At 47.9% G+C, this 19,828-nt stretch overlaps 1 protein-coding gene across 1 annotated transcript in view; it reads right to left on the bottom strand.

The window, feature by feature from the left end:
* Positions 1–1,254: 1,254 nt before the first annotated feature.
* Col15a1 (collagen type XV alpha 1 chain) overlaps positions 1,255–19,828 on the bottom strand; it is a 105,036-nt gene continuing 86,462 nt past the window's right edge. The window contains exons 29-40 of the mRNA XM_021199835.2: positions 18,890–18,935; positions 16,255–16,335; positions 15,730–15,779; positions 15,213–15,305; positions 14,399–14,543; positions 11,026–11,090; positions 8,363–8,491; positions 8,123–8,182; positions 7,306–7,365; positions 4,065–4,250; positions 3,737–3,852; positions 1,255–2,371 (exon numbers count right to left, since the gene is read on the bottom strand). Coding sequence (XP_021055494.1) covers positions 2,158–2,371; positions 3,737–3,852; positions 4,065–4,250; positions 7,306–7,365; positions 8,123–8,182; positions 8,363–8,491; positions 11,026–11,090; positions 14,399–14,543; positions 15,213–15,305; positions 15,730–15,779; positions 16,255–16,335; positions 18,890–18,935 — 1,245 coding nt within the window. The 3' untranslated portion in view covers positions 1,255–2,157. The remainder of the gene's footprint in view (positions 2,372–3,736; positions 3,853–4,064; positions 4,251–7,305; positions 7,366–8,122; positions 8,183–8,362; positions 8,492–11,025; positions 11,091–14,398; positions 14,544–15,212; positions 15,306–15,729; positions 15,780–16,254; positions 16,336–18,889; positions 18,936–19,828) is intronic.

Raw genomic sequence — 19,828 nt, 5'->3', positions numbered from 1 at the left:
GTTTTAGCTAGCTGAGTGAGATATTTCAGGTGTGAAGCATACCAGGTAGCCAGTGAGAGGGGTATGACACCAGCAGGCATGTCAGCCTAGGGGATGTCACAGCAGTGATGTGGGAAGGAAGAGACAATGATGAAGGCTTTGCTAAGATGGTACAGGACATGACGTGGCCCATCAGAAGAGTCCATGTGGTTTGCCTAAGAGGCCATGAGAAAGAGCAGACAGGCAAATTTTGGCATGGGACAGGATTAGTGAGGCAAACACTCAGTGAAGTCTCTTGAATGCCAAGCACAGGATTGGAATGATTAGCCAGAGTGCATGGAGCTGTAGTTGTCTCTTGTCTATGAGGGCAGGTCCTTCAGGGCGTGCAGAGGGGGAAGCCTCGCCACCCTCTCCTAGGGTCAGGAGAAGTGGGCGTCTCTTCCTGGCTTCTCTCAGCTCCACTCCACCTTGTCCTTTCTGTGGTCTCTGGTCTGGCCGGCTCTGACTGGTGCGGGTGGCATCTAAACTTCCTGACTCAGGACCCTCCTGTCCTCTTCCTCCTGCCACTGTGCCCATGCCAAGCACTCCCCACCTGTAACTTAGCACTGGATCTGTCCCCAGCCATCTACCCCTGGGGCTTTCCCCTGTAGCCATTTCTGTTCGTGACTCATTAGAAAGATTCCACGCTCTTCCTGCTGTGGATTCTGAAGTGGACGGTCTGGGTTGTTCGTTTTGTTTGATTTTGTTTTGTTTTTGTTCTGAATTTCCTTCCTACTTCAAGGACTTAGGAGGATGCAGCCACTCTGATGACTTGCTGGGCCAGTCCCACTGAATGGGAGGAAATATCTCCGCATGCTTCTTGCCTACTGATTATGTTTCCAAAATCATGCACTTGGGGTGGAGAGGGAACCAACAGGCAGCCATATCCAGTGGTGCCTTGAGAGGACTTTGGGCCTGAGTCACGTGCCGGCCACATGACTGGACCCAGGAAGGAGCCGAGCCTCCACTTCTGTTTTTTTTCTTCATTCGTAGAGGTTTAAAATGTACCCACTTTGCAGAGCTGGGGAACCTCGTTTACCGATGATTAACTTCTACGGAGTGGAGCGGGTACTGAGTGTGTCTACCCCATTCTCCTTGAGAGAGACAGAAGAACCCACGGTCAAGCACTGAGACCCTGCTACAACCACAGCAGAGCTCGCATCCCACTCAGAGTCATCCCCACCTCACCCTGACCCCTCTTTAATTCTTGAACGAATTGTCCCCAGTGCTCGTGACAATATTAGTACACACCCTCAGCCCACTTCTGCCTCGTGCCAAGGAATGAAGGACCCAGGGGGAAAGACGTAAGCAGAAGAAAGCACCTGGAAAAGACGTCTTTATGTTCTCACGGAAACGATAGCAAAGTCTACAGCACAATGGCACAGAGACTTATTTTTTTTCTTTTCAGAAAATTCTTCTCAGCCGATCTGTTTCAGCTGCAGTCGTAATTCGAGGCTTGCCAAATGGTAATGATAAGATCGGGGCGGGGAAATGGGAAGGGGCAATAGGGGTCAGGGAGGATTCTGTGCTGTTTCTCTCCTAGAGTTTCAACTTCCCAGCAAGTCAAAATTGCATCAACAGAAGCCACGCTCAGCTATGACTGGGTAAGCACGCAGAACTCTACAGCATGATGGCAATGATATTTTAGTGGGGACCTCACTAAAGCCTGATACCGGAGGAAACATGAGCAGCGGGTCCCTTTCTCTGGCTGTGTGTGCATGCGTGGAGTCACCAAGCACTTGGTTCACTCATAACTTAGGAAGGGGCTGTGTGTCTAAAAGCTGATGTTGTAAGCAAACACAAAGCATGGTTGGAAGGAAGAAATCGCTCTGAAGAATGCACTAGGCAATCAGGCTGGCCTGTTTTCAGACTGCCCTACTCTGTGTCAGGGATGCATTCACACTGCGGGGGTCTTCCTGCAGAATCTAGCACCAACATGTGGATTGGATTTGACTTGGATCTGAGTCCCTTCTGTCTTTCCTTTTGAGTATACTGAGGTATGTTTTCTTTGGTTTCTCTTTGACAGATGTGTAATATTTATATATAAAAAACTTGTAATATTTACAACATTTTAGACTTCAGTGTCAACTCTTCACATAAGAGATATTAGAACACTCTTTAAGAATCATGGGAAGGCTGTCACTTCCTAGTGTCTGTCATGAAACTGTTTTCAATGCACAGAACGATTAGCCTGTTAGCACAGCTATAAGCTTTCTGGTCCAGAATCTTCCCTGTGCTCAGTGGGGAGGCAAACCCAGTTACTGCCATGTCTGTGGTTCGCCAGGCTTCACAGTAGTTGTCCACAAGACGGACACCATGGGGGTTGGAGCCGTGCCATACAACCTTCTGGGGCCTAGAAAGGAATTTTATAGTGTTACTTTTTAAATGTCATTTTGTTGTTGTTTTTTGTTTGTTTGTTTTGTTCTTGTTTTTTTTTTTTTCTTGAGACAGGGTTTCTCTGTATAGCTCTGGCTGTCCTGGAACAAATTTTGTAGACCAGGCTGGCCTCAAACTCAGAAATCTGCCTGCCTCTGCCTCCCAAGTGCTAGGATTAAAGGCGTGCGCCACCACTGCCCAGTTTAAATGGCATTTTTAATAACATGAAGTTCTTTATTTCTTTTTATTTTATTTTACAGTTTGTGTGTGTGTGTGTGTGTGTGTGTTTCAGAGTTCAGCACTGCATATCTTCCTCAATCATCCCCTACCTTAGTTTTTGAAGCACAGTCTCTTACTGAACCTAGAGCTTGCCAATTTCGTTAGATTTGATGGCCACCAAACCCCAAGGACCTAGTAATTTCTGCCACTCAGTGCTGGAGTTGCGGATGTGTGCTGCCGCACCTGGAGATAAGTGATGGAGATCTGGGCTCAGGTTACTGTGCTTGTGCAGCAAGCCCTTAGCCCGGCTGAGCCATCACCCTGGTTCCTAAATAGCAATTTGTTGTGGTGTAGCTTGGAGGACATGCTCCTCCTCACCCATAGTTCAATGCCAAGTCCTCTCCTGTGCCTGTGGCTGTTATCTGCTTTCTAGGCATACTCTGTCAGCAGCCATACCCACCTGCAGCGATCTCCCAATGGCATCCTTAGGTTTCACACATCTGGACCACTGCTCCTGAGCTCACTTGTTGGGTAGTCTCCTTCACGGACAGACTCGAGACTCCTTCACATCTTAGGGGCCCCCTCTTACAGGACTCTACTTTTGATTCTCACCCTCAAAATTGAAATCCTCTCCTCTGATCCCATTATCAGCTTTCTATTTTAAAGCTACAAAACTACCCACATTTATAGTCTCTTATCTATTGCTCCTAGACACCGGGAGCCCTTAAAGTGTAGGGCTGTGTGGGCATACTACTGTGCCTTCTAGACCTGGATTCAGATGTGTTGTAGCACAGGCACTGAGTATTACTGCCTATTGTGTTTTCACCCACAGTCATATGTGCAACTGTCCTATGGTATACCGATGACTGTACTCATTTGACAGGCAAGGCCACTGTGGCTCATGGCGTGACGTGATTTGCCTAGGTCTTATCATGAGCTACTAGACCTGGGGCTTCTGGCTCCAAGGCCATGGCTTTCCCATGACTCAGCTGCCTCACTGTGGCTTCACACTGGCAGTGTTCCAGGGAGGTAGCTGGTAAAGGCATCTCATTGTATCTCATTGTTAGAACATGTCCTAGAAATGCCTCTTGTGCCACATCACAGGGCCCAAGCCTGCACTTACCAGGAAGGATCAGTCATCACATCCCGACCGTCAAAGGAGTAGATCGGAATGTGTGTGCTGAATTGACCTCCATCACCAGAAAATATCGAGTCCCAGTTGTTAAAAAGCACTTGGCCCTACAAAGACAGATGACACATTTAGGGTTTGGCTCCCGCTTCACGGTGTGACCCAGGTGCTGCTTCTGGAGTCCCCAGCTCAGTGAGGACAGTGATTTGAGAAGAGGGAAGGTATGGCTTTGGAGCTATGGTTAATTGCATGAACTGGCAAATGCTTGGGCCACTTGGGGATGGGTATGCCTGAAGTCAGTGACCACAGGGTTCATCTTTACCTTGAGGTTCACAATTGGAAGGCCGAACCTCTCTGCCTTCCGCACGACTGTGGAGAGATCCTGCAGGTGTGAAGAGAGGAAGGCTCGGAAGGTGGACAGGAGGCCTGCAGCCCTGGCCTGCTGGAAGCACTGGAAATCAGCTCGAATGTCCCCAGCCACCGGTGTGTTCAGAGCAACCAGGTGCAGCTGCAAAGAGTAAGACGGAGGTTAGCAGCCCCACCCTCCACTTCCTGTTCTGAGGAAGAGGCCCGCTTCTGGCTGCAAGGTGTGACCCAGATGCAGCTGTCCACCCTCAGCGAAGACAGCCTTAGCACCCGAGAACAGACATTAGGGTGAGAATGTCTTTCTTAGATTTAATAAAAGATGTGACATTCTCCTCGGACTGAGACCCTTTGGAGATCTGATCCGAGTGTGCGGGCCGTGCTTGAGCATTCTGGATATGCTCCCAGCCTGGTCACCAGCATAGTCACCAGCGTGGCTTCGAGGGTGGCTTTGTCCTGCCTCCCATTCCTGACACCTTGTTCATGAGCCCCAAACCAAAGCCATTTGGGAGTTTGGTTTGGCTTGTACTTAGGCATCCATTTCCTCCCTCCAGCCCTTTCTGCTGGCCTTCCATATGAAATGCAGTCTGTGGTCTGAGAATGCTCTCATTCTCCCACTCTCTAGCTGCGTGTAAGGGGTGTCAAGTTGGCATTGACATCCAAATGCACTCCTACACACACACACACACACACACACACACACACACCACAGAGAGACAGACAGAGGCAGAGACAGAGAGACAGACAGAGACAGAGAGTCACATGCATCTTACACACAAATAACTGTATGTAAAAAGTAAAAACCAATGAACGGCTTTGAACCCCCACTGGTCACCTTCCTGGCTTCTTGAATTGAAAGTCTACTAAACTCTAATTCTCTCTCCCCTGAACGTTTTCTCCTCAGCTTTTTAGAATCATTTTGACTTCACAAACACTTTGCTCTCTCTTATAAATCTGCCTTTCAGTCATTTTTGTCCCCACTGGCAGCCATTGAGTCCTGAGTACTTGGTTTGGCCTCCTTTCTTTGTCTCAGGGGGGCGAAGCTTCTCATTTGCCTCTGATGTTCTCCCATCAGTCTCTCTTTGGTTCTGTCCGTACAGCTTCTTTTAGGGACTCCCCATTCCCACCACAATGCCCACGCACTGCTGAAGGTCTCCAGGCGGTTTCAGACATCTCTAGTGTGCTCTCTCTTACTCTCACTCTCACTTTCATTTGAATGTCCTGGGGCCACTTCAGACTTGCTCTGCTGGACCCCAGGTCTTCTCTGGACACGGCCGCGTTGCAGAAGGCACATTTCTGTGCGGTGCGGCTCGCACCTTGCTCTCTGAAGGCCATGCCTTTGCTCTATCTCTGGGCGTTCCTTGCTCTCTGAAGGCCATGCCTTTGCTCTATCTCTGGGCGTTCCTTGCTCTCTGAAGGCCATGCCTTTGCTCTATCTCTGGGCGTTGTGGCTCACACCTTGCTCTCTGAAGGCCATGCCTTTGCTCTATCTCTGGGCTCTCTGGAGGCCATGCCTTTGCTCTATCTCTGGGCTCTCTGAAGGCCATGCCTTTGCTCTACCTCTGGGCTCTCTGAAGGCCATGCCTTTGCTCTATCTCTGGGCGTTCTTTATTGGCCATGCCTTTGCTCTATCTCTGGGCGTTCTTTATTGGCCATGCCTTTGCTCTACCCCTGGGCGTTCTTTATTGGCGTGGGAATGAGTAGTTGGCCTAAGGTAGACCATGGGGAGCTTTTCTCCCAAGACTCTGAACTGACAGGCGGATTGGGCTCTTCAGCCACAAGGTAGGGGAGTTAGGGCATGAGACAGTGCTGTGACAACCCTGAGCTGTGTGCAAGCTCATGTGTACCATGCCTGCATGGGCAAGGGCTAGATGGGGACAGGAAGAGAAATTCTTATACAAGGGCGTGTATGAAAATAGCAAAATGACTGAGCAGAAAAGAGAGTTCCCAGGCTAGCCGTACTTCGAGTCATCAAATTCTACGTAGTCCCTGGAGTGACAGGAATAAGATCTTTATTTACACCAGAGATAGAGCAGGGCTGAGTCTGCAACCCCTTCATGTCAGACGATGCCAGGTTGGGAGCCTGTGACCACTGGATCACCCTGGTGGGAATTTGGGGTCACCTCTGTCTCACTCATTCCCATTGCAGCTAGAACCAAACTGGCTTCTCCTGTCCCTTTGTGTCTCTCCGACCAGCCCTCTTCTGCAACACACTGCTTTGTACCTCAGCTTCTGCCCTTTCCAATCCTCTTACACACTCAAACCGAAGTCATTTCAAAGCACCCATCTTACTGCATACTCTTGTTCAGCTTGCAGGAAAGGGGCAAACTCCCTAGCTCTGGCCCTTGTTCACTTCTACAGCCTATGTCGTCTACCTTTGCTGTGAAGTCTACTCCTCTGGCTAGTTTGAAGTGCAGCATAGGAAGGACCCATGTGCACACACATCCCACCCTCCCATGATCCATCTTTCCCTCTGCCTGGATTTCCTACTTTTGTTTTTCCCTGCCTGACTCAATCCTGAACTCCAGTGTTCTTTAGGTCTGAATCTAGAGGTCACCTCCTTCAAAGTGACTTCCTTCGTCTTTCTGGTAACCCCACCGTCTTGGGCTGGTCTCACTCAATAGCTTAGCACACGGTGATACAACTGTCTGTTTTGGGTGTGTGCCCTCCTGGTTAGTTTGTAGCAGTTGAGTGGTAAGAATGATTTATCAGGAGCCGGGCATAGTGGTGCACGCCTTTGATCCCAGCACTTGGGAGGCAGAGGCAGGTGGATTTCTGAGTTCGAGGCCAGCCTGGTCTACAAAGCAAGTTCCAGGACAGCCAGGGCTACACAGAGAAACGCTGTCTCGAAAAATGAAACAAAACAAAACAAAACAAAACAAAACAAAACAAAAAAAAAGAATGATTTATCAGTTAAGAACACTGGCTACTCTAGCAAAGGACTGAGACTGGATTCCTAGCACTCACATGGTGGCTCACAGTTGTTTATAACTCCAGTTTGAACACATATAATTTCCTCATCTGATCTCCACAGGCATCAGAGACACACACATGGTGCACATACAACCATGTAGGCAAAACCACTCATACGTGAAATACACAAAACAGAACAAAATAAAAAACTAGATACCGAACACAGGGCTTAGCACTTGCAGGCACACTCTCATTATCTGCAAAGGAAATGTATGAATTGTACTTACAACAGGCCTCTCATAGTTGGCACTTAAAATGGGGTTCAGTGGAGGTCGTGGCTGATACGGCTGTGACATGAAAGGGAAAGGTTGAAGTATGAATACACACTCAATCTCTTCTCCAGAGTCCACTGAGGTACGAGTAACCCTGGTGTGATGCTTAAATAGCTGGGCATTGCCTTTAACCGTGACCCTTACATGGGAGGCCTTTTATAGCCAAACAAAAAGTCGCCAGCAAAGGAGGAAATGTCCTCGAGATCTGTAAGATCCCTGTGCTGGGGAAGCAGGGTACCTCAGCTTAAAAGCCAACATGTCTTCCTCTTCAAAGGTTCAGTTTTGAATCTGAAAAATGGGGTGATGGTCGTAGCCTCAAAGGGTTGCAATAGAATCCAACAGCGGATTATGCCAGTTGTCTATGCTCATTTATGGCAGTGAGTAAAAGTTAAGGGTCTGCCTGGCAGGTGTGATGGCAACATGCCTTTAACCCTAGCATTCAGGAGGCAGTGGCAGGTGAATCCAGGCTGGCCAGAACTATTAATGAGATCTTGTCCCAAAATATGTAAGTGAAGGAGGTAGGGAGGCAAGGAGGGAGGGAGGGAGAGAGGGAAAGAGAAAGAGGAGGAGGGAAGAGGGAGGGACCTACATGATGTGGGTAAATTGGGAACAGGGGTCTCCAGTGTCCAGCTCTCTCTCCACTCTGTGGTCCTATTAAGAAATTACTGAGTTCCCCCCAAATACTAAGTCACACAGAACAGGCTTAGGTAGCTTGGTGCAGGGCCCTCTAAGGGGGCAGGAAGCTCAGGGAGTGGGCAGGGGAGCTACTCACATTGCTGGAAAGTGCTGGTGGTGGGGGACTGTCAGCAGGAATGGGGATCAGGTCTCCCAACTGAAAGAGAAGGAGGATATTGCCAATGAAACGGCTCCAAGAAAGTGCTCCTGAGAACTGGCACTGCTGGGGCAGTTGCTCTTCATGCTGGAGGGTGAGAACTGGCACTGCTGGGGCAGTCGCTCTTCATGCTGGAGGGTATTTGGAGGGGGGAGGGCTATAAGGAAGGTTGAGAATTACCTGTAACTTTTTCCAACCATCTCGGACACGAATGAAAAACTCCCCACTGTCTCTCAGGTAGATGAATGTCCCTTCTATGACCAAGTGAGCTTTCTGTAGCATGTCACCCATGTCACTGAGCGCTGTGACCTGTCAGATCATTTAAATTCCAAACTGTTATCAAACAGTGGCAAAATGGGATGCACCCACCCTTCTATAAATAATCCTTAATTCAAGAAAAAGGCCTGTTGCATCGGACAATGATGCTTTACTAATAACTAAAGTTTGTTTTTAGTGTTTCGGCGCAGACCCAGAGCCTGTGCATGCTAGGCAAGTGCTCTCCCACTGAGCTACATCATCAGACCCTGGCTGTTTTCGCTCCTGTTCTCTCTGGGTGTGTAGGTATGTGAGTGAGTATGTGTGCATGTATGTGAGTGTATGTGTGTGTAGGTGTGTGAATATGAGTATGTGTGAGCATGTATATGAATGTGTGTGAGTGTGTATGTGTGTGTATGACTGTGAGCATGTATATGTGTGTATGTGAGTTTGAGTGTGTGTATGTGTGTGAATGAATGTGAGTGTGAGTATGAGTGTGTGTATGTGTGTGAGTGAAGTGAGCATGTGTGTGAGTTTGAGTGTGTGTATATGTGTGTGAATGAATGTGAGTGCACGTATGAGTGTGAATGTGTGTGTGAGTGTGAGTTTGAGTGTGTGTGTGTGAGTTTGAGTGTATGTGTGTGTGTGTGTGTGTGTGTGTGTGTGTGTGTGTGTGTAGGGAGGTGCCAGGGTAGACATGGCTATCTTCCATTATCACTTGCTCTTACCTTACCATTTGAGACAGGGTCACTCACGGAACCCAGCACTGACCGACAGGCTACACTGGATGCAGTGAGCTCTGCTAACCTACTTGGCTCTGTTCCCACTCCTCTCACACTATAGTTACAACTGTAGTGTGCAACTACACACAGAGTTTTATTTTTTAAAGTGGACACTGGGGTCTGACTGGGATTTCCATGCCTGTGTGCCAGGCACTTTATCCCCTGATCTGTCTCTTTAGCCCCTAGGCTTCGAGGCAAGTTTTCACTATGTAGCCAGAACATGCCTTGAACTCACAATCCATCTACATCGGCCGCCAGAGCGCTAGGATCTCAGAAGTGTGCTATCATGCTTGGCTAAGGGAGTTCTTCCATGAAATGAAAACATGCATTGCTTTGAGCCACAAATCTAAATTATAAAAAAATGAATAAAAACACAAATGATAATTTCCTGTGAAGATAAAGATGTAGCAACAGAGCTGTCTTTGCTGGGTTTTGGTTTCAGCAAAATCATCAATATGCTGCCTTCTTTTGCCACTTGTGCTGATTTTAAACATAGCTCGGCAGCAGCTACACTGGCTAATGGCGTCAGCTCACATGCCTTAGTGACTTTCAAATTCATTTTCATTTGGTATAAGAAATGCAAGCAAGTGGGCAATTATACTTAGCACTTAGTCTGTAGTCTAGCTGGATGGCTGCAATATTAAATATGTGTTTAAAAAAACGGGGGCTTGCAGCGTCTCTGTCTCAAAAAGTTGCCTAAAATAAGAATGGCAGCCACTTAGCATATCTAGGAGCAGATTCAGGAAGCTGAAGCTGCAAAAAAAAAAAAAAAAAAAATTCTGAATAGCACCAAGTCTCAAGGAACTATCAGCTGAAAGTCTCATTGTAACTGAGGGAAATGCATTAACAAAAGAAAAAGAAAAATAATGATCTCAGGTCGACAATAATAATATTCATCAAGATGGCATAGAAATTCCCCCCAAAGTAGCCAAATAGCCAAATCTTGTCATGTGCTGGACAGTTCTCTTTTGAAAGGCAGTCTTTTTAAGAATGAAACCCAGTAACCAGCAAGGAGGCTCCTAGGACTGCTGGCGTTTGGTCTTGGATTGGTTGTAGGTCTGGTGGGCATTTGTCTGTTTCTCTGAGCATTGCTAACAGTTGGGCAAGCCATACCCCTCGCACGGCCCTGTGGCACAGTGAATGCCCCTGGGCCATGCTCTAGCTGAATAACCCAAGACGAGTGTGGCCAGCAAAGTACCTGCGCATGCTGTCTATATACCTGAGCATGCTGTTTACACATGTGTGTGTGTGCCGTTTACATGTGTGTGTGCTGTTTACATGTGTATGTGCTGTTTATGTGTGTGTGTGTGTGTGTGTGTGTGTGTGTGCTGAGTTTTAGTCAATTAAAGGCTCATAGGCTACAACTTCAACGAGTCATTTTGTTTTCTGTAGCTCTTTATTGAACAAGTCACCTGAAAAGGAAGTAAATGTCTATTTACTATTGGTGGAACAGAACATTTTTATTGTCATAGAACTTTATTTATTTAGACATAGGGTCTCTAACGTTTATGTTTTGAGGACAACCTTGAATTTCTTGATCCTCCTGCCTCCACCTTCTAAGTGTTAGGGCAAGAGGCATGTGCAGCCGCCATGCCTGGTTTCATGTGGTGCTAGAGACCAAACCTAGGGCCTCCTGCATGTTAGGAAAACAGTCTACCGACTGAAGAACATCTCAGCCCCTGGCAGAGTTCTAATTTGAAAATAAAAGGAATTCCAGCCTGGTCCCTCCTGCTCCCCTCCCCCTACCAAGACACAGTAGCCAATGAATCTATCCAGTGTAGAGTTGCTACTACACAAGGTACTGACCAAGTTTCTGGATCCAGGGAGTCCTGGCTGTCCTGGAGGGCCAGGTGGGCCAGGAAGAGCCACAGCTGGAACAAGACAAAAAGAGAGAAGTGACACAAAGCACAGTGTCTGGTACAGGGTGTGTGTGTGTCTGTTGACTCCCAGAGGGGTGCACACAGTTCATTGCATGGTATGGGCTATCCACCGTGCAGATTAAAGCCAGACTGACTGGCTAGGGGAAGAGATGAAATTCTTCACTATCATCCTGCTATTTGTCAGGATTGTAAGTAAAGCCCATTAGTGGTTAATTGTAAAAGCCAGGTTGAGTCAAATTTTCTGTCACAGCCTTGAAAATACCCTGACTCATTCGACTTTTTTGAAGAGACAAAACATGTGACCACCATTTAGAGGAAGTGGGCATCAAAGAGGAAGAGAAAGGGCTGGGCTGTGGGGAGAGACCAGGTTGGTGGAGCCGGGAGCACTGGTCTTGGGGCCAGAAAAAGACCAGGCTGCTAATTGCCAGCTGCCCACTTCTGGAGGAAGCGGGCTCTCAAAAGTTGTCTTCGAGATGCCAGCAGCCATCCCTTCCACTAGAACGTTCTATTGGTAAGCTGGTAAGAACCAGGGAAGCTCAGGCTAGGCGTGCACACTGCAAATTGCCCACGGCTTCTTAGTTCCTGCACTGTCACAGGACCCCTAAAAATCAGCCCAATGCTGCCATACTGATCTCCAGAAAATATGAGGGGGCAGAGTTGAAAAGCCCCTGCCTCGGACAAACGCAGAAATCTTGGAATTTCCCCCTTTGTTTTTCATCTGCCTCTCTAAGCCCATCCCCTTGAGAATCTGCAGAGCTCTTGGCAGGTAGAGGATGTCTCTGTAAATCCTAGAAAATGGATCCATTAATTCTTCTGGCCACTTCGAACACATCCTCAGTTCCAACACAGGCTTTGAGTGTCCACACATAGGTGGTGGGTGGCCCGTGGGTACAGGGTCTGAGTGCCCACACATGGGTGGTGGGTGGCCCGTGGGTACAGGGTCTGAGTGCCCACANGTGGGTACAGGGTCTGAGTGCCCACACATAGGTGGTGGGTGGCCTGTGGGTACAGGGTCAGGGGGAGACTTGGATTTTGGTTCCAGCCACACACTTTTGTGAACAACAGATTCTCTGCCTGCTGTGCTCACCCTGCCAACCCCCTGCATCTTCTGCACTGCCTATTCATCCAACAAGGCTCTGTAGCCACATCTGGTTTATCTACCCAGCACCTGTCAAAGTCCTTGTGGTTTTCTCTTGAGGTCTTTCCCTTCACACCCACAACCATTTCCTGACAGTAAGAGCTACCACATTCCCAAGTGGTCCTACTTCCTGACTAGAGATGATTGGTCCAAAGTCGACACCTAGCTCAAGACAAGCCAATTACCAAAGTTGACAAAGAAGCCCCTGATCTCCAGCTCACAGTGGGAGAACTAAGCCATCAGCAGCCCTCTTCCCCTCTGTGCAGTGGGTGTGGTCTGTGAAGAGCTAGCATGAAGCTGGTACACACAGAGGGGCAAAGGATGGCCAGAGCATCCTTAAATGGTCTAGTCTTAGGTTCAGGCTGTTCTTGGGTTCCAGTTGCTGGTCTACTCATCTCACAAACTAATTGCTTAGCCCCTCCTTCCAGCTGGCCAATGTTCCTTTTCTCTCTCTTTGAGCCTTGTTTCTGCTTTCAACCAGGAGAGCCAAGGCCATGTTGGAGCCAACCCCAAGGCCACCCTCTGCAAGGCTCTCCCAGACACAAGGTTCTGTAGGATCCCACCATGTGTTCCACCACCTGGCTCATGCCAATGCAATCAGCAAGAAACACCCCTGTGCTTAGAGCTGCTTCTATGTGAAGGTGCGCTTCAGAGTTTCGTTTTGTTTGTTAGGTTTTTAGAATATTTACATGTACATGACATATCCTGGGGGTAGGCCCAGAGTCATAAACTAAAAATCATTTTATATTTCATTTATTAATTTTGTTATGGTTCTGGGGATTGACTTCAGGGCTTCTGATATGCTGGAGAAACACCTTTTCACTGGTATAAAGCCCAAGCCATCGATGATTTCAATAATAATTTTGGACATTAAAAAGTTTCAGGTTACAGAGTTTCCAGCTGTGGCACCATACCAGTACTCACAAGATGTTGGGCCCCAGAGTGCTTCAAACATTGAGCTTTTTGGGTCTAGGGATGTTCAGTTTTATTGTTCACTGCAGAATGTCCACTGAGTGAACATTAAGAAAAGCATAGGCCTTAGAGCTATGTGTATCTGGGATTTGATTCTGTGAGTGCCATTTACTAGCTATAAAATGAAGTTACTAGTCTTCTTCTTTTCTTCTTCTTCTTCTTCTTCTTCTTCTTCTTCTTCTTCTTCTTCTTCTTCTTCTTCTTCTTCTTCTTCTTCTTCTTCTTCTTCTTCTTCGTGTGTGTGTGTGTGTGTGTGTGTGTGTGTGTGTGTGTGTGTGTGCTTGCCATTCGTACATACCCAGGGTGTGTGGAAGCCAGAGGACAACCTCAGATGTTAGTTTCTCTCAGCTGCTTCCTGGTATTTTGTATTTAAGACGGGGTATGTCAGTGGTCTGTAGCTGGCTGACACTGAGCCCCAGGGACCCTCCTGTGTCTACCTTGCTAGCACTGTGATTATAAGTGTGCACCACATCTGACTGTTTTGCATAAGTACTGGGGATCTTGGATCCTCGTGCTGGCATATGGAGCTCTTTATGGACTTGGGTTACCTCTCCAGACCTAGCTCTTAGTTTTCTTGAATTCCCAGGAAACTATAGTAAAATGGTCAGTATACTTCCTGGCACTTGGTATTGTTCAATGATTGGATAACTCATTTTTACGTTTGTACCCTAGAAGTTCCAAGGCCTGAATGGAATTCCATACCAAGAGTGACCATTCATACTGGCCCTTTAGCTACTGTGCTGAGTAGTTTTATGTCAACGTGACAGTTAAAGTCATCTGAGAGAAGGGAATCTCAATTAAGAAAATGCTTCCATGAGACCAGACAGATTCTTAAGGCATTGACGAAACAGCCAGGAAGGTTCTAGAATATGTAGAAAGATGCCCAACGCTATTACTCACTAGGGAAACTCAGAAACCACAGTGAGCTAGCACCTCACAGCCAAAGGACTGAACCAGTGGAACCACAAGTGCTGGCGGAGATGACTTGTGAGTCCCTTCAACATTACTGGATTGTACACTTGAAGCAGGTGCATGTTATAATATCTGAACTGTACCCATTTGAAAGAAGACAGGAGGCTCCATCCAGCATACAGCCCTCTATCAAACAAAGAGACTGACATGCCACCCAATGTGTCACCCTGAGCCCAAAGGCAGAGGCAGCAGGAATGAGACATCACTCAGTACTAACCTGCACCCAGAATGGCAGGAGGTCCTGGTGGCCCAGGGGGTCCCGGTGGTCCAGGAACACCAGGTCTCCCAAAGCCAGGTGGCCCAGGCAGGCCTGGAATTCCTGGGGGTCCCTGAGGCCCAACAACAGCCTCTCCTTTCTGTCCCTGTTGAGGCAAGCACATAGTTACGGAGAAATCTCTCCTCTTAGCGTGTTTGTGAACATCTAGTAATGCCAGATGGTGTCAGTTCCAGCAAGCATCAGCCCAGGTTTGGAGTCTAAAGATATCGGCAAGCCCGGGCATCCAGAGGGCCCTGGAGGTTTAGCCTGGCCTTCTCACTCCACACAAGGAGGAACTGAGCCCTCAGAGTAGAGAAGACTTGCCTCAAGTCACAGTCAAGTTAGGTCAGAAACCTGAGGCAAACCTTGGTTTTCTCTCATGGCTGTCTGACCCTCCTCCTATCTATAAAGACCAGGCCTGTAGATAATCTCTACAGATTAGCCTTTAGTCAAACATCAGAAGAATCAAGAATCCTTCTAAAGATGCTGCCAGAACCTTCCTCTGAGATAACTCCTCACTATTGACAGCTCTGGTCACAGAGTGACCTTGCCACAGTGTGCAAGGCTGGTGCCTGGGATTCACTCACTGCATCCAGCCTGGGCAGCTCTAAAGGCTGAGCTAACCTACCAGCAAGCAACAACACACAGAAGAGCCTGCTCATCCCAAAGTCTGGTCTCCAGCATGTACAACACTGACTTCGACTCTAGAACCGTCTACACATGTTGGGGGCGGAGCACAGGAAAAGCCAAAGGTCCCCTGGGAGTCACTACTCACAACCAGGCCTGGGTGTCCTGGTAGGCCTGGAGGCCCTGATACAAAGAGGTTGTTGCTGGACTCTCCTCTGAATGCAGCATCTCTATTCTCCCCCTGGAAGACAGAACACGGAAGGTTGCAGTAAGCCTGGCATGAACTCTTTCTCACAGAAACTCAAGAAACTGAGGCACAGGCTGCTATAGTTTTAGTAGCATCCAGGGGCCCCCAAATTCCAGGTGTTGGAAACATCATCCCTGAACTTGTATTTTGCTGGCACTGAGAGGTGAAGCCTCTGGGTTATAGGAGTAATTTGTAATCTAGGGAGCAACTTTGCCCTCTGGCAGATTTGATCTGTCTTGCTATGTGATCCCTGCATAGCCTCACAACTCTGCAGAATCCCAACCACTATAGTTGCTAGATTTCCAGAGCCATGTGCCAGAGAAACCATTATTCTTTCCATGTTACCCAGTCTGTGATATTCAGTTACAGCAACAACAAACTGACTAGGATAATAGAGCAAATGTTTAATAACATTCACCTTCAAGCTGTTGAGAAAATGTCTCAGGTAAGCTGGATCGACTGGAGGGCCTGCAGAAAAAAATGCTTTGTAAGTTTACCAACTTGATGGCAGAGGTATCAAAGAGTTACCAAGTTAGAAACCATGGTTTTCACTTACTAAAAGCGAAAGTGCGTTGTTTTACTAGGATTGATTCTAGGCTTGGAGGCATCTCCAGACCTAATCAAGGCCCCACTACCCAGGGACTGTAGGATCCCGGGCAAGCCCCCATTCTCTTTGTGCCATATTTTACATATGAATGATACAAAGTCAGCCCCACCCCATCCCCAGCCTGTAGTTCTGTGGTTGGAAGGAAGCCAGGGTCTGAGCATACCAGGCAGCGCTCTGCCTTCAGACCTCCAGACCTAGCCCCTGCTCTCTCCACAATGTTCTGCTTCGGATGTGTCAGGCCTGTAACTGATTTTCACCAGAACCCACAGTGCTTGTGGGCAGGATGGTTGTGTAGTTAGCCTGACTTGGCAAGGCCTAGAACAGGGGCAGGCATACCTGGTGGTCCTTGAGCTCCTTGGTCCCCCTTTTCTCCTTTTGAGCCAGGAAGACCCCAGGACCCCTTTTCTCCTTTAACACCTGTCACCAAACACACACAAACATTTAAGAGAAAGGAAAAATAGGTTGTGGAAAATCAACTTGAGCAAAATCCATCAGACTAGAAGGCCCCTAAGAAGCCAACAGATAGAAACTGGGAGGACCATAATCACTGCCTCAGACAGGTCTCCAGATCTTGACTCAGTTCACAGTAATGCAGTTTTGTCACAGAGAAGAAGGGCTAAGGATTGAGCCCAGCAGGGGCTGTTATGACTAAGCAGGGGCTGGCTTCTCACTCCCTTGGGACAGTTTGTGAATGTAGACTGAGACCCAATTCCACTCAGGTCTCCTGTCTCATGTCCCCTGGGGCTGTGCAGCCTGGTGTCTTGACGAGCAGATAAACCTCCCAGGAGTGATGATACGGTGCAGCTAAGGAGGCTGAGTCACCCACTCCTACAGCTGTCTGATGGAATGAACACCCACTGTAGGTCACATGCCACCCACTCATGCCTCAACCATGAGTCTGCGGAGCTGGACTGCTATACCAGCCATTGTTTTCTACTCCTCAAAAAAGAGACACATGTTACCGAGGCATATAGGCAAGCAGTGTTTAGGGAGGGAAGGCCTCTTTCCTTCCCCTTGATGGGAGGAGCTAAAGGTGGATGTGAGACCTCTCAATTCATGAGCCCTAAAAAGTGTAGCAGCTAAACCTTCCAATGTTCTCTAGACTAGAGGTAGTGTCATAAGGTTTGTAGGCACAGGCCTACTCAATGTAGAAGAAGAGCCAAGAGTACCAAAGGCGTGATGGTACCCACAAGGGAGCACCAGGGAACTGCAACCACACGGGCCCCAGTCCCACTGATGCTGGAAAGCTTCTGAGACTATAGGCATAGAACTGTAGGTTCCCACTGAGGCTGCAGCCATCAGTGAAGGAGAAGCCAAGGAATAGGGCAACCATAAGTGTTCCCCTGAGATGCAGTAGCAACACCCAGACATGTTTATAGAATCCCACCAGAGCAAGCACATCCAAAAAGTTCTGTTCCTGCCCCTCCTCCCAGGGGAGCCTCAAAGATCTGTGATGGCAAACCCAGCTCCCCTTCCCACCCAAGTTCTACCACCACCACCACCAGCAGCTAATATAAATTATAATATATGTCATAATACGAATTATAAATAAGCCAATGGCAATCATGCCTTTAATCCCAGGTGTCAAGTGGCAGAGGCAGGTGGATCTCTGTTAGTTTCTGGCCACCAAGAGCTATATAGAAAGATCTCTTCTCAAATGACAACAAAACCCCATAAAACTTAGGTTTGCCTAGCACCAAGAAGAAAGGGGCTTTGGCGCAGGTATAAGCACCAAGTCAGAACATGATCTGGACTTGACGACCAAAATGACAAAAAATACAGAAGACACCATTAGGGACACCAGGTGACACGGCCAAGCTGCAGGGGAATGTAGATAGACTTTCCCTTATTTATGCTGTATTCCAATTCTCTGACCAAAAAACAGACATTGTGTGACAAAGTATGGAGGTCAAAGAGGATTATAGGCCTGTCCCTCTTTGGTGTGCTCTTCACACACACACACACACACACACACACACACACACACACAGAGACACACACAGAGAGAGAGAGAGAGAGAGCGAGCGAGCGAGAGAGAGAGAGAGAGAGAGAGAGAGAGAGAACACAAGCTCTACCAGGAGGTTAGGACCGTGCAGGTTCCAATGGATTGATGTAAGACAGATGCTAACCTTGAACTTATGATCCTCTTGGCTCAGCCTCTTGAGTAGTGGGGTTATAAGTATGTATTACTGTGTTTTGCCTTATCCTCTCCTCACAGCACTGTGGACCAACCCTAAGGACTCACACATGCTAGGGGAGTGCTCTGCCACAGAGCTACACTCTGGCCTAGAGTCCTGTATTTCAAACATGCTTCCTGAGATGCTTCTACAGATACACTAAGGCAAGGGTCTCTCTCTCTGAGTGTGTGTGTGTGTGTGTGTGTGTGTGTGTGTGAGTATATACAGGTACAATACCCATGGATGCAAATGTGTGTGAAGACCAGAGGATGCCCTTGGCTGTCATTTCCCCAATGTTGTCCAACAAGCCCAGTTATTGTTTTTATTATTATTATCATTATTATTATTATTATTATTATTATTATTATTATTATTATTATTATTTTAGATGTGGGTTCTGGGAATTGAACGCAGAAACTCAGGCCTTGCCTTCTCCAGCTGAGACATCCTTCCTGTCCTATAATTAGTTTTAATGGTTCCCATCACTTGAACTATTTTAAGGACTAAGGAGGCAGGAACAGCGAGGGACAGCACCAAGCAGGCATCCATGACTGCCTTCAGAACAGATTAGCAAAGGAATGAACAGAGGGAGCGCTTCCCGCTCCCCGGGATGCACACAGGTCCATGAGGAAAGCAGACAGAGGTGCATCCCACAGCTCAGCTGCCACCCCTCTCCCATGCCCCATCAGCCCTTCCTGACAGCCTCATCTGTGGCCAGCACTAGATGCATGGAAACATCTCCAGGCACTAGATCAGGAATGTCCTGGAGAAATCGTGAAGAAAAGAGCGTGTACCGTGGAAAGTGACAAGCTCCGGGTCGTCAGGGTGAGCGGTACCAACCTGGGGAGAGAGAAAGGCCCAGTCAGACATGGGACACCCTACCCCAGCATTTGTCTGGGCAGTCACAGTCCTGGGGGCAAATCACAGAGGATGAAATGACACAGGTCAGGCTTCTATTTGGCTTTGGAGTCCCATACTCCGCAGCACCCTCAACACAGACTTCTCAGGTCTTCACTTGGGAAACCCATGATGTAGCTGGCCTCGAGCACACAGCATCGAGATTTCTGGCCAAAAATCTTAGCACAAGGGAAATACAAGGCTTTCAGACTGCATTTGTGAGTGAGGCCAAGTGTCTTGGCCTCCTTTCTTATCAATTAGGATTGGCTCACATGTGAGACCAAGTGTCCAAGCCAGCTGTGAGCAAGTTCTGAAGCTGGGCCAATCGTCTGCTTTGCTACTGAGTGTAATCAGAGACAGGCATAAGGTGCAGGTCAGGTAGCAGTGGCAGTGACAAATAATGACTGTCATTAGATTAGAGGGGCTTTTATGGACTCTTCATTAGGTGACAGGGGTCTGGAATCCAAGCAGTTCTAGATAACACTGTTCAACTGTCTTAGCTTCATTTCTTGTTACTGTGATTGGAAACCCTAGCGAAAGCAACTTATGGGAGAAAGGGTTTATTTGGTTTACAACTCCGGGTTACAGTCCATCGCTACTATGACGTCAAGGCAGCATTGCACAGAAGTGGTTAGTCACATTAAATCCACAGTCAAGAGCAGAGAGCAATGAATGAATGTATGCACGTGAGTGTCAGCTCACTTTCTCCACTCTTAGGCAGCTTAGAATCTCTTGCCTAGGGTGTAGTGCCTCGGGTGTAGTGCCTCGGGTGTAGTGCCTCGGGTGTAGTGCCTCGGGTGTAGTGCCTCGGGTGTAGTGCCTAGGGTGTAGTGCCT

This window comes from Mus pahari, chromosome 6 (assembly GCF_900095145.1).
Source record: "Mus pahari chromosome 6, PAHARI_EIJ_v1.1, whole genome shotgun sequence".
NCBI lineage: Eukaryota > Metazoa > Chordata > Mammalia > Rodentia > Muridae > Mus > Mus pahari.
Note: the sequence above shows the minus strand (reverse complement) of the source record. Positions and strands in the feature narration are given on the sequence as shown.